Raw genomic sequence first — 15069 nt, forward strand, 5'->3', positions numbered from 1 at the left:
TCTCTCGCACATATAACCAGGTCTCTCTCTCTCGCACATATAACCAGGTCTCTCTCTCTCTCGTGCACATATAACCAGGCTTCTCTCTCTCTCTCTCTCTCTCTCTCTCTCTCTCGTGCACATATAACCAGGCTTCTCTCTCTCTCTCTCTCTCTCTCTGTCTCGTGCTCATATAACCAGGCTTCTCTCTCTCTCTCTCTCGTGCACATATAACCAGGCTTCTCTCTCTCTCTCTTTCTCGTGCACATATAACCAGGCTTCTCTCTCTTTCTCTCGTGCACATATAACCAGGCTTCTCTCTCTCTCTCTCTCTCGTGCACATATAACCAGGTTTCTCTCTCTCTCTCTCTCTCTCTCTCTCTCTCTCTCTCTCTCTCTCTCTCTCTCTCTCGTGCACATATCACCAGGTTTCTCTCTCTCTCTCTCTCTCTCTCTCATGCACATATCACCAGGTCTCTCTCTCTCTCTCTCTCGTGCACATATAACCAGGTCTCTCTCTCTCTCTCTCTCGTGCACATATAACCAGGTCTCTCTCTCTCTCACACATATAACCAGGTCTCTCTCTCTCTCGCACATATAACCAGGTCTCTCTCTCTCTCGCACATATAACCAGGTCTCTCTCTCTCACACATATAACCAGATCTCTCTCTCTCTCTCTCTCGTGCACATATAACCAGGCTTCTCTCTCTCTCTCTCTCTCTCTCTCGTGCACATATAACCAGACTTCTCTCTCTCTCTCTCTCTCGTGCACATATAACCAGGCTTCTCTCTCTCTCGTGCACATATAACCAGGCTTCTCTCACTCTCTCTCTCTCTCTCGTGCACATATAACCAGGCTTCTCTCTCTCTCGTGCACATATAACCAGGCTTCTCTCTCTCTCGTGCACATATGACCAGGCTTCTCTCTCTCTCTCTTTCTCGTGAACATATAACCAGGCTTCTCTCTCTCTCTCTCGTGCACATATAACCAGGCTTCTCTCTCTCATGCACATATAACCAGGCTTCTCTCTTTCTCTCTCTCTCTCTGTGCACATATAACCAGGCTTCTCTCTCTCTCTCTCTGTGCACATATAACCAGGCTTCTCTCTCTCTCACTCTCTCACATATAACCAGGCTTCTCTCTCTCTCTCTCTCTCTCTCTCATGCACATATAACCAAACTTCTCTCTCTCTCTCGCACATATAACCAGGCTTCTCTCTCTCTCGTGTACATATAACCAGGCTTCTCTCTCTCTCTCTCTCTCTCTCTCTCTCTCATGCACATATAACCAGGCTTCTCTCTCTCTCGTGTACATATAACCAGGCTTCTCTCTCTCTCTCTCATGCACATATAACCAGGCTTCTCTCTCTCTCTCTCTCATGCACATATAACCAGGCTTCTCTCTCTCTCGCACATATAACCAGGCTTCTCTCTCTCTCGTGTACATATAACCAGGCTTCTCTCTCTCTCACTCTCATGCACATATAACCAGGCTTCTCTCTCTCTCTCTCTGTGCAGGGCTCTCGTTTTACACGCGGGTGCTGGAGAACTGCGAGGATGAGGCCAGGTTTGATGAGGTAAGAAGCTGCAGAGAGTGCACCCTACGAGAAGACATGGGGAGGGCCATACAGTGCTGCAAATTACTATCTTACTGCCAAATGTCCCTATTCAATATTCAGTGGTTTCCCGGTAAGGGCCTTTTAGCCGCGGCCGGTTATCCACTGTCCCTGAGGTAGGTGATTAGCGTTAGGTTTAGGGGTAACGCTTTTTAGGATAAGGGCTTACGGTTAGGGTTTTTTTGGGGGGGTAAGAGGTTAAGGTTTTAACGATAGAGGGTTAACGGTAGGGCCCTGAGGTAGGTGGTTAGCGGTAGGATTAGGGGTTAAGCTTTTTTGTGTAAGGGGTTAATGTTAGAGTTTTTATGGTAAGGGGTTAAGGTTTTTAGGGCAAGGGGATACATTACCTGCGGTAGCGAATTGTCCCTGTGGCCGAATGGCCCGGCGGTGAAACGGCAGGGGCTAAATGGTCGTGGCTAATTGGTCGTGGCTAATTGGTCATGGCTAAATGGCCCCGCAAATTGTCCTAGACCGTGGTTCTGCTCCTGTTCAGAGGAAACTGTAGAGTATATTTTAGAGGTCCTACACTTTTACATACTACCGACCCCTTCAGTGTTATTAACCATTTGTAGAACCACCATGCTTACACACAGCCCTGTTCATCTACCCATTTGTATATTTGTAGCACACATATTTCAATATTTAATATTAAAAATAGGTCTTTTAGTAGAGTTAGGATACGCCCAGACCGCAGGAGAGAGAGCATGTCTGGCATACATTTTGATTTAACATTTTTGGGGGATCGCCACTGAAACCTTCTGGGATCAAGGGAAGGGGGCCACACTTTGGGAAACGTTGGTGTATACTGTACTAAACAGAACGGTTTGGTCCATGGCCACTACGTTCAGTGAAGTCCGTGCGAATCTTCGCCTGCTGTTCTTTCATTTTGATTGTCTCTGGCTGTGGGCAGATCACAGCTGCACAAACGTGATCTTTTAGGACCAGCTGAGAGGAATAAGGTGGCACGAAACCCGGCCAAACAATGAAATATTTACAGCGGAGGAAATAAGCGGAATATTAATGCGCTCTGGGAATTGTCCTTCACTGGGAAGAGCGGGATGTTATGTAAGAACTGCGATGAGTGTATTTCATGAACGGAAGAGCATCCCATTAAGGATCTTTGTGTAGTGATAACAGGCAGTTGGACTGCAGGTTGCAAATCAGAGATGACAGGTTAGCATCCCTTCCTGTGTTACCCGCAAATACTCCAGCATGACAGGTGTGCTATCTGTCACCAACACACCTTCAGATTTTATTTGTCATTTTCAAGTAAAAAGAACAACATTGATGAAACTCTATCTGTTTTTTTTACGTTGCTGCCAGTAGATATTGAGAATTAAAAGAGAAAAGAAAACTGAATTTGGGGTAAAAAAAAATAGAAAGTACCGTCCCCAGTAGGAAATGGAGACATGGTATGATTGGAGTTGGGCTGCAGAATGTGTTTCTCATGTACAGATGCAGCTGACGTTTTTCGAACAAATCACAGCGCCGTTTTCGCATGCGCTGCTGTACTCCACGCGGCATTAACGCGGCCAATCACACCAGGCACACGTGTTTATTGCGGTTGCTTTGTTTGAATTTCATGGATTGTGTGCAATTAAATGCAATTAAATGATTGAATTGTAATGTGTACAGTACTGTGCTACTGTGTTTCAGTTGTTTAAAAGCCAGAACACTAAAATGCCATTTTCTGCTCTCGCCTGCACTCGCACCTTAAGGCGGTACGGTTGGAAGAAATCCCGCGCCATGACATGGATATTCCGAGGTATACACCGCGTGAAGTGTTTCAGTAACGGCCGCTGCATCTGTAACACAATGTAGAGGGGATCTACCCAAACTGCATTTCTATCGCTGCAGGTTTTGAAACCATATGATGGGAACCTCCAGATAAATACATGTTATGCAACCATAGCACAGATTCTATTCTGTAAAATGTGCCCGCACCGAAAGCTCCGGCAATGCGCCGTTTACCGAGACAACCACACCGATGACATTCTGCAGCTTCCTAATTCCAGTCAGTGCTTGGGCGGGACAGCAAACCCCGGCAGGGTCCAGCTTAGCAGAACACAAGGCCGCTATTTGTATGAGATGTTATTATCATTAGAGGCCTTACCAGCAGCGCAAGAGGGGTTAATGATGGGATTTAATTCAGCCATTGAGACCTTTTTTTCCCCCCCTTCTAATTCTGCATGTTTACCCATTTCAGTAATCTGGGTCATTTCCTTCCCACCGGTTGGGTTAAACTCGTTCATATCTTATTGAGTTATTTTCTCAGTTTTGGGGCACACTGCATCTTTAACCCCTGCAGTGCCAGTGCAATGTCCCCTCTGGCAGTGAAGGGGTTCATAGAGTAGGGTCGTAAAGTAGCTGTACTTGTCCTCTTCCAGAATAACATCTGTGCAGCTTCTGACACCGGTCACAGGACAACCTCTTAGCAGGTGAAGACAAATTATATATTTTATTGGCTAACTGAAGTTCCAATAATGCTACCTAGAAAAAGGGAAGAGTAGCATGTTATTAACGGAATAAAACATTACGAGCAGTGTGTGCGGAATAATACAGTAAAAATGAAATCCGAGGCATAATTAGTATTTTATTTGCCTGCAGTCTGCGGGGACAGCGCAACTGTTTTAATACCTCTGTAATATCTGTGCAAAGCGAGTATTCCCGGGTGCGTATCCCAGCACGGCTCAATGTCACACCGGGTGTAAACCATAACATGACTACCAATTGTAATTAGCCGACAATAAAGGATAATGTGTAACCGTGTATTTTGTAAAGCAGCTCTATAAAAATGTAATGATATTAACCAGCCTGTTGGCAGTTTACTTTAATGCATGCAGTAATATAATAATAATAATAGCATGTTCTTGTATAGCGCTGCTAGTTTTACGTAGCGCTTTACAGAGACATTTTGCACGCACAGTCCCTGCCCCGTGGAGCTTACAATCTATGTTTTTGGTGCCTGAGGCACCAAAAACATAGCCTGAGGCACCAAAAACAAAGTCGGCTCCTTTTGACCGTGGCTTTGCCTATGGTCAAAAAGAGCCGACACTGGGAATTGAACCAGGCTCCCCTGCTTCACACTCAGTGCCAGTCAGTGTCTTTACTCACTGAGCCACTCCTTCTCCCTAATATACTGCATAAACAATAGTAAGATAGGAGAATCCAACATGAGAGGTATTATAGGGGGAGAGAACGCTCCTGAAAATGTTACGATGCGCGAGATACTGTTAAGTTGGGACAAATAGAGGAATAACAAGAATACATGTGTGTGTACCTGTGCAGTACGCTATTCCGATAGTTTGCTATTAGATGTAGCAGCGTTCTCGCCCTCGTTAACAAGACCCTCTGCGTATAAGCTGACGCATCATTTAACGCAAGATTTTGATTCCGACCTAGTGAAAAACAATGAAAAATGTTGTTATTGACGCGGGCGAAATGACAATCGGCCGGCGTTATTTAATGTGTTTTTACATTGGCGTCTTAAAGCAGCAAAACATGTGAAATCTTCCATGTGTTTTTATTTTTTAAATAAATCAGTTTTGTATTATTAGACAATACTTACTGCATTTTTTTTTTAAATTCAAGTCTTGTCATTTTTAATGAGTTTTAAAGCATCTTTTGATTTCTATATCAGGTTTATCTACTTCCCAAGCAGTGCAAAATATTTGTAACACTTTCCTGTTTGGGATCATTTGTTGACAATGTTCCCAGCAGTTTGTGTTGCAAGCTGTAACAATAGATCATATTACAGTAGTCACATAAGGATACATTGTAGCTGCTGAGTTACACTGACTGAAGGATTGAAACTGAAACTGAAAGGCGGCCATTATGTTAGGTACACAATCAGGATTTTGACAAATGTATAACAGGAGCACCAAACAATTCCCAGCTTATGTAAGAATGTAGAATTATACATTGTCACACGCTTTACATATTAGGAGTCAAATAATAAAATAAAGAGGGGGGTGTAGTATTGCTGCTGGCTAGATATGTATATTAAGCATATTGCCCTTTTTTCTTAAATTGTGTTTTGCACACGTTTGAGAAACGGAACTGTGTGATTGGGGGTTTCAAGCCGCAACCCACCAAAATATGAGAGCAGGAAGGGACAATGTGTTGGTATCTCTCTCAGATGCTGAGGCGTCTATACAAAGTGTTTTCAATAAAGGTTGATGCAGGCTCTGTTCTGTATCTTCTGGGGTATGTATGCATGTATGTATGTATGTATTTATATACCGCCATTCATGTACATAGCGCGCCACAGCAGTAATACTGTACACGTGACAATCATATAGATAATAAATAATACAAATAACACATAAAGGGAAGAAGTGCTTCAGACATAAAAGTAACATTTAGGAAAAGGAGCCCCTGCCCGGAAGATATAATGTTGGTGTTGATGCAGTGTCTGCCTGATCCTTCTTAGTAAATGTCTCACTAGGAGCAAACCTTTTAGAGACTAATTGCTGAGTTACAACATATTCTGGATACTTTCCTCCAAGGAGTTTGACTGAGCCTAAAATAATAGCCCTAAAAATCGACAGTTTTGATTGAGAGGGAACCAGAAAATACAAAATATGTCCAAGGAAGGCCAACTTATCACAGAAACAGAGATTAAGCCGTAAAATAATAACACACGTTGATAGTATGCGAAGGCCTCAGCCGGAAACCGTATGTGTGGGAAAGCTGTAATCTGATGTTAACGCCTTTGTTTTAATGGAATCGTGTTTATTAATACAAGGACAGTGCTTTTAAGATAATAAACTGGATCCCGAAGCTCTCCAAATGATTGGTTTTCACAATAGAACAAACATGCCAATATACACTGTATTACTATTCAATGTAGGGTATGAAATAAGCTCCCGATGTTTCCTGCTATTTTTGAGGTTACTTAACCCATCAGCTCTTTGCTACGGGACGTTCGAGTGTTTCTTGTATCATGTTTCAGGGCATTACTCGCCTTACCAGTAGCAAAAGGGTTAATACGCTTGACCCATTCAGATAAGGAGTTTGTGTTTGTTTTCTAATGTCTCATTCTTTCACTTTGGTCACCTGGGTCATGTTAACGTTCTGTTGCCAAACACCACGGCAGCCTTACAGGGTTATTTATTTATCGGGACGCACACAATAAAACACTTTTCCCATTATCTTTGGTACAGAAAAGTTCCCATAACTGAGCTGGTCTGGGGATATTAGTAGCTTATTCATTCTTCTCACAGGGCAAGGTCCTAAAACAAATGGTTGTGCATAAAAATCTGGTATTTGAACATTGCAAACTAGAAAATAAATAGCACATTGCTATTCAACGATTAACATAATGCTAGAATTAGGACTCCAGTGTATACAAAGCAAATAAAAGGAAATATTTATTCTCCAACGAAGAATATATACAGTATACATATTGAAATGTTTATGTCAGATCGTGTAAGTGGTCAAAATACCCGCATTGGACAAAAATATTTATTTAAAGACTTTATTGCTCCATATGCACATGATAGCCCTATATTTTGGTCCCCAGAGGGCTCTTGTTCATGAGAACCCAAAGAAGGTTCCTCTGGGGACCAAAACGTTGGGTTATCTGGTTTTCTATGGAGCAATAAACACTTCCAATATATATTTTTGTCCAATTCCGGTATTTTGAAAACTTTTGTGATCTTACATATTGTTATAACTGCTTTTTACCGTGCACGGTGTATGCCTTGTAAGGTACTATAAGTAAGAGATTGTGGCCAGCTTGAAAAAAAAATGAATATATGGGGATATATATATATATAATGGGTTCACAAGAGACTTAGCTATTCTTAGACTTGTTCTCCGTGAATATCAATTTGCAACCATGCAACCAGAATGATTTAAGTCTACGTACCCCATCATCATGCCAGAAGCAGGTGGTAGATGAAAAAGGGGTTTGTAATTATAAAGAGAAGGTGACACTGCTCCTTCACCTGAAAGAACTCAGTTGATGACCCTGTGTTGAGCCTGACCCAATGGTACCTGGCTCACTTAGATTGTAAGCTTTTGGGGCAAGGACACCTGCTTATTTGCTCTGTCCTATAAATCTGCTGTGTGTATGGCTGTTGCTGTACGACATGGCATACTAGACTCCAAACCCACAGTAATATATATTTCTATATTTATTTGTGTCAACTGAAGCGCTACTGGGAAAGTGACCCCAAATATACAGTAATCAAAGAATCCCCAATGCACATCTAATATGAGAAATTATTAGGTTAATGTATTTCAATCTTTTGGACAAAACATGTTAAGCTGCAACAACATCAGGGTAACCTTATCAGCAGGTTCCTACTCCGCTAATTGTATACTGTGTCCTTCAAATTTTCTCCACTACATGGAGAAAAGAGGAAACAAAACAAAGATACAATTAATAGCATGGAATGCGTGACGTGTGCGGTAACTAGGGGGTTAACATCTAGAAGCACTATATGTGCTATGTGTGAGCAAAGGTGCACTTACGGTGAAGTTAAAACTGGTTAAAAAAACAGACGTGCGGATGCGCATGCGCGGCGGGCTGGAGATGGTGGTGTAAACTCACAGCTCCATTACCGTCGGCAGATTTATAAAATTAAAGCGGTTTTAATCCAAACGGATCGGTTGAAAAACACCACACACTGAACCCCGATAACCCAGGGAACCTATTGATACCATCAGCGGAGCAATGGCAACAGGGAGGCAGAAACCAAAGGCCAAAACAGATGTCAGGTCATACTTTGCCGGCGCGGGCAAAGCGGGAGCCACGGATCACTCTGCAGTCTCAGACTCTGACTCGGCCCAGGAGGCAGAGGGTGCATCTGCGGGTCACACTAAAATCATTAAAAAGGAGATAGCAAGGCTCCTCACGGACCTAAAAACGTTTTTCAGAGGGGAAGTGGAAAGCCTCAGAAAAGACATTATACAGATAGGCACCCGCACTAGTGAGCTGGAGGACCGCATGGAGGACAGCCATCGGTTACATCAGGAGACGGGCACAAAATTGGGGGCTCTAGAGGCCAGGATCGCGGAATTGGAAGCCAGGCAGGAGGATAATGAAAACCGGGACCGGCGCAACAACCTGCGCGTGAGGGGGTTACCGGAGGAAATCATGGATCCTGAGGCCCTGCTCAGCCGGTGGATGACGTCCCTGCTACCGGGTAAGACGGAGGCCGAACTAACAATGGACCGCTGCCACAGAGCTCTACGCTCAAGGCCCCTGCCGTCGAACCCCCCGCGGGATGTCATCCTCCGGCTGCACCACTTCAAAACGAAGGAGGAGGTGTGCAGAATCACAAGGGCCACCCCACATATAACGTTTGAAGGGATCACTTTGGCCGTCTTCCAGGACATCTCCCCCCTCACCCTTGCCCGCAGACGAGCAGTGCTGCATGTCACGAAGGAACTCAGAGACAGAGACATTAGGTACCGGTGGGCCTTCCCCTTTGCCCTGGTAGTGATCAGAAATGGCCGCTCCCACGTGCTGAGGCAACCCTCCGAAAGCGCGGCCTTCCTCAAGAAACTAGGGATCAAGGGGGCGCCCAAGAAACTAGGGATCAAGGGGGCGCCCAACACTCCTCGAGGGACTGATACTGCTCAAGCAGAGAGGCAAGAGATGGCCTCTTCGAGCGCGGAGCCCTGGGTGGAGGTGCCCTCCTCGGCGAGGGATAAAAGGGCGGAGAGGGCAACGGGAGGTGACAGAAACAGCTAAAGCTTAGAGCGGCTAAAAAAAAAAAAAAAAAACAACCAGCAGTGGCACTATGTGCCCAAATCATCGTTCCTTTACTACTCAGTTATGTTCCAGTTATTGTTGACACCCATCCCAAGGAGTGACTTGATGACGCCCCCCTGCAAAACCGGCCGACAGAGATGGCAAGACCCTGTGAAACAAAGGCAGACCCATAAAATGGCCGTTCGATCATACCTGGGACAGAAGAAGTAGAAGAGGCGCGGAACTTCAATGGCGGCGAGGAATTGGCGCGAAGGATCTGCTGCGCTGGGACGACCCGCCTCCTTCTCCGACCTCTCTCGACGAGGGACAGCCCGCGAATGCGATCCTCTCGCCTGTCCTGGTGACGTCACCAGCAGAGTCGCGCGAGACGTGACCGCTCTACAGGGCTCACGCGAGACTTGACAGGATATCGGAGCCCGCGAGACCCCAGAGGCTGGAGTACCAATGACCGCAGCCCCCGATATGGAACTTCCTGACGAGGGAGCACGAGATATGTCTCCAGGGGGGTACAAGAGGGGCAACAATGGAGGGGGAGCAGGCGATAAGGCCCCCACACACAGGGGGAGAGAGCTAACGCAAGGAGGATCTTGAGCGGGAGGGGAGGGGATCAGGAGGGTACACTACCATGCAGATTTAGGAAGCTGGGCAGTGCAAAGGAGTGTACAAATAGAGATAGGAGGGGGCGGGTAAGGTTCCAACGTTTCGGGTATATGATGTAGGGGTTAAGGGGTGGGTTATCAGTTAGGGGGGGGTAGTTATAGAGATAGTTATAGATATAGTTGAGTTTGGTAAGAGTTTGGAGCTGACAGGAACAGCTGCCGACGGGGGGAGGAGGCGCGTTGCCAACCCTACCCGCAGGCATGCGCTTCACAGACGAGGTTGCGGGCCTAGTCCGCACCCCCGTCAAAGTCCCGGGAACCCGTGGTCTGAAAGAGAGGCCATGGTGCTGGACCAGTGGGGAGGGGGTCCAGAGGAAGAATGTCCTACCCGGGCACTGAACCCGAGGTCCGGCTGGACCAACACGGTTCTGTATGTTGATATATGTTCTTTATGTTTTTCCCTAGTGTTTTCTTCCCTCCCTACCCCCGTCTCCACGGCGAAGAAAAGAAGGAACCCCACAACCATCGACGGCGATGCACACCCCACCACACAGCAATATCCCTAGGTAGGCACGAGATCTGCTATTTACACAGCCACCCACCCCACACAAGTACATGGCGGTAACATTCCTATCGCAGAATGTTAAGGGATTCAATAGCCCGAATAAGAGAAAGGTTGCCTTCTCCGAATTTAAACGGTGAAGAGCCGACGTTATCTTCTTACAGGAGACACATTTTAGCGTCCAAAACACCCCAAAATTTTTAGACAAGCATTATAGACAGGTATTTTTGTCCTCTGCCAAAGAAAAGAAAAAAGGAGTAGCAATATTATTCCACAACAGGGCCCCCTTTCAAGTGGAGAAAGTAAAACGAGATCCTGGAGGGAGGTACATTATACTAGTGGGCCTCTTAAAACAGAGCAGATTGACACTGGCGAGCGTATATGCTCCGGGCACAGGGAACCTCGGTTCTTTGATGAGTTTTTTCAGACACTTCAGCGCTTTGCTGAGGGACACGTTGTGCTTGCAGGGGACTTTAATAAAGTCATGGACCCAAGGGTAGACCGCTCCCCATTGCCTCAGAGTCAGAGGAGAGAGGGTAACGGGCCGATGTTAAAAGGACTAAGACAGATGGGCCTAATAGATATATGGAGAGAACAACATCAGGGAGACCGTGGATACACATTTTATTCCCATCCCCACGACAGCTACAGCAGGATTGACCACTTCTTTGTGTCTGGTAGAATGGTCCCACAGATCTCCGACACCCACATACATGACATAACATGGTCGGATCATGCGTCTATAGAGCTGAGATGCGTGCAAATTAATCCGCCTAGGTCGGGAGCAAATTGGAGGCTAAACGAATCGCTGATTAAAATATCTGAAATCGCAAAACTTTAAGGGTGAAATCTCACAGTATTTCCAAACGAATCTCGGGTCAGTGGAGTCCCACACAACGTTATGGGAGGCTCACAAGGCCTCGATGAGAGGGATATTAATTGGCATAGCAGCTAGGAAAAAAAACAGAAAGAGGCCAAATTGACCCAGCTTTATCAGAGGTTACACGAGCTCTCTACACTACATAGCCGATCAGGTAGGGAGGAAACATTAAAGGAGTTGAAGGATGTTAGGATTGAGCTCAACCTCCTCCTTACATCCCGGGCCGAGAAAGATCTGAGTTGGACACAGAGGAAGTTCTTTGAGAAAGCCAAAAAGCCGGACACCATGCTAGCCACCAGACTCCGAAATAGACAGCCAAATTTTAATATCCACTCTATTAGGACGGCAGAGGGGAAGGTCTCGTCAAATCCCAAAATTATTGTAGACGAGTTTAAAAAGTTCTACGAGCAGTTATATAATGGGGAGAAGGTGGTCCACAACGCCAGGACAAGCAGTAAACTGCGGAAATTCCTAGCAGGCGCAGAATTACCACAACTGGACAACTTAGAGCGAGAGGCACTTCAGGGCGACTTCACAGGGGAAGAATTGTTGGCAGTGGTCAAGGGTTTAAAGCCCTCTAAAGCCCCAGGCCCAGACGGGTTTTCAAATTTATACTATAAAAAATTCATTGGAGTCCTCGCTCCACATATGCTTCGGTTATTTAACGGAGTGTTAGCTGGAGAGCCCTTCTCTGAACAGATGCTCCAGGCGTCGATCTCCTTGATTCATAAAGGGGACAAGGATCCCACAAATTGTCAAAGCTATCGGTCAATATCATTAATTAATACAGATGTTAAAATCTACTCTAAATTGCTGGCCAATCGTTTGAGTGTCATTCTGCCGAGGCTTATCTATCCCGACCAAGTTGGCTTTATTACAGACAGGCGGCCGACAATACTAGACGGATTGTGGATATAATTGATTTCGTAGAAGCCAACGGGGTCCGGAGCGTGGTTTTAAGCTTAGATGCAGAGAAGGCCTTCGACAGGATTGACTGGCCATACCTGGAGTCCACGCTTGGAGCGTTTGGGTTTGGAGGCAAGTTCCAGAGGGCAATAAAAGCGCTGTACAACGCGCCAGCAGCACGGGTGGTTCACCAGGGGTTTCCCTCAGAGCTGTTTCCAATTAAAAGTGGTACGAGACAAGGATGCCCGCTATCGCCCTTGTTGTTCACCTTATGCATTGAACCACTAGCAGCCTAAATTCATAACAACAAAGATATCACTGGAGTACAAATACACTCACAAGAACACAAAGTGGCTTTGTACGCAGACGATATTATTCTAACCCTGACGAAGCCGCTAATTTCGCTACCTAACCTGTTCTGGCTTCTAGAACAATTTAACCAGATCTCGGGGTTCAAGATTAATCAGACAAAATCAGAGGCCCTAAGTCTTAATGTTCCCCGAGAGATGGAGAAGCTGATTGAACTCAACTTTGAGTTTAAGTGGAGACCCTCCTCCATAAGATACCTAGGGGTGTATATCACAAAAAAGATAGGCTCCCTATATCAAGCAAATTACCCCAGTCTATTGAAAACTCTAAAAAAGGAATTACAAGACTGGGCAGCATATGGTATCTCATGGATAGGACGGATCTATAGCGTCAAGATGAACATCCTCCCCCAGATTTTATACCTGTTTCAGACTCTCCCGGTACCCGTGGTTCGGGCAGATATTATGGGACTCCAAAAAGCGATCTCGAAATTTATTTGGAAGGGGAAAAAACCACGGATAAATGCCAAAATGATGCAGCAGTCAAAGGAGGGGGGGGGGGTCTAGCTGTCCCGAGCATTATGTCCTATTACAAAGCGGCACAATTGTGCCAAATTACGCAGTGGCATGGGGACCCCGAGCTTAGGCGGTGGGTGGCACTAGAGAAGGAGATGTGCGCCCCTCTAGAGCTCGGGGACCTAATCTGGTACCCGAGGAAACGGGTAAAGGACATAAACAAATCACTATCCTCTGTGCTCAACTCGCTCTCAGTCTGGGAAGCATCTAAAAGTAGTCGCTCGCTGACCTCCAAACATACGCTTATGGCCCCCTTATATGGTAATCCGGATTTTGCTCCCGGACTAGCGAACAAGAGTTTCCCATTGTGGCGCAAATCGGGACTGAGAAGATTGAAGGACCTGGAGGGTAGTAACACAATTAAATCTTTCAAGCTTTTAAAGTCAGAAACGGACATCCCCAACACAGAATTTATTAGATACCTCCAGGTCCGGGCATTTTACAACGCACATCCGGTGAGACCACCGCTAACAAAGTTTGAACAGCTCTGCGTGAGAGGTACAAACATGCGGGGACTGATTTCTGCCTTGTACAGAGACGTGGTCAGTGCTGACAAGACCGATACCGACAAATCCAGATTTATGGGCCAGTGGGAGTCAGATCTACAGTGCACATTAGAGGACGAGGACTGGACTGCGATTTTCAGAGTGGCAGCTAGTAGCTCCATCTGCACGACCTTAAAGGAGAACTCATATAAGGTAATGTTGCGCTGGTATCTCACCCCAGTTAGATTAGCTAAATTCGTCCCAGGCTCTTCCCCGCTCTGCCCTAGGCAGTGCGGGGAACGGGGGGACTTCGTACACATGCTGTGGTCTTGTCCGAAAATAGTACCGATTTGGACACAGATTAGAGATTGGCTACAGAGGCTCTTTTTGGGCCTCCAAATTACGCTTGACCCATGGGTGTTCCTGCTAAGCAAACCCACAGAGGAGGTTTCGCGCTCGGGGAACAAATTAATAGCACATTTTGCAACGGCTATGAGGTGCGAGACCGCAGCATTGTGGAACCAGAACGCAATTCCATCACTACCAAAGATCAGGAATAGAATTTGGTTCATATGCCGAATGGAAAAATTAACGAGACTAATCAATGACTCCGGTGACAAATTCCAAAAAGTCTGGCTGCCGTGGTTGGCTCAGACGGACATCCAAGGGGTGAACGATGCCACAATTTGGCTGTAATTTAAAGGAAGTGAGTTCTCCTTTGAGGGGTGCCCGGGAGTGAGAAGAGTAGGACGGACTGGACGTAGGGTTCCCCTAGGTAGCAATAATGTGGCAGAGGCAGTACAACACCAGTCGAGGTGGTGGTGCCGTACCACTGAAGTGGCAGTCCGCCATTGGCGTTGGATGGAAGAACAAAGGATGGAGAATCATCGCCTGACCCCCTCCCCCCCCTCCTCGTCCCTCCCCCCCCTCTCCCAACCCTTCCCCTCCCCCACTCTCCGGTGTAGTCATGTCTGAGTGTCTGTGATGTCTTGTCGTCTCCCCATCACGTCATCTGTTTAGTGTTGTATGTCCAACAGAGAGAGTTTATTTGTGTGCGTACTACAAAAGTTGAAATTATTTTATTTTTCCCATGTATGTATACAAAAACCAATAAAAAGAAAGTTAAAAAACAAAAACAAAACAGACGTGCCCTAGGACTAAAATGTAAGAACTATACTTTGCAAAGGTATGGCTGCAGCAATGGTTATTTCCACCTTTCTCCTGGGGGAAGAAAGCTCTCAATAATTAATGCTATCACGTGTGTCTACTAGAAGCTGCTGATTAGATAGGGCTAACATGTTTTGCCCAAAAGATTGAGCTAAATGACCCAATGAGAAGAAAAAATATATAAATGAACTAAATAATTGTTCACATTGGATGTGCTTTTGGGTTTCTTTGTTTATCTCTGTGTTTATTACGTGTGCTTTGGTTT

The 15069-nt window shown here is 45.8% G+C and overlaps 1 protein-coding gene across 11 annotated transcripts in view; it reads left to right on the forward strand.

Moving 5' to 3' along the window:
- The window catches only part of OTOF (otoferlin), a 398008-nt gene that overhangs the window by 79435 nt on the left and 303504 nt on the right, over positions 1 to 15069 (forward strand). For all 11 annotated transcript variants that reach the window (XM_075598737.1, XM_075598748.1, XM_075598742.1 and 8 more), the window contains exon 2: positions 1498 to 1556. In XM_075598737.1, the coding sequence (XP_075454852.1) occupies positions 1498 to 1556 (59 nt within the window). The remainder of the gene's footprint in view (positions 1 to 1497; positions 1557 to 15069) is intronic.

The sequence above is a fragment of the Ascaphus truei genome, chromosome 4 (assembly GCF_040206685.1).
Source record: "Ascaphus truei isolate aAscTru1 chromosome 4, aAscTru1.hap1, whole genome shotgun sequence".
Lineage (NCBI taxonomy): Eukaryota > Metazoa > Chordata > Amphibia > Anura > Ascaphidae > Ascaphus > Ascaphus truei.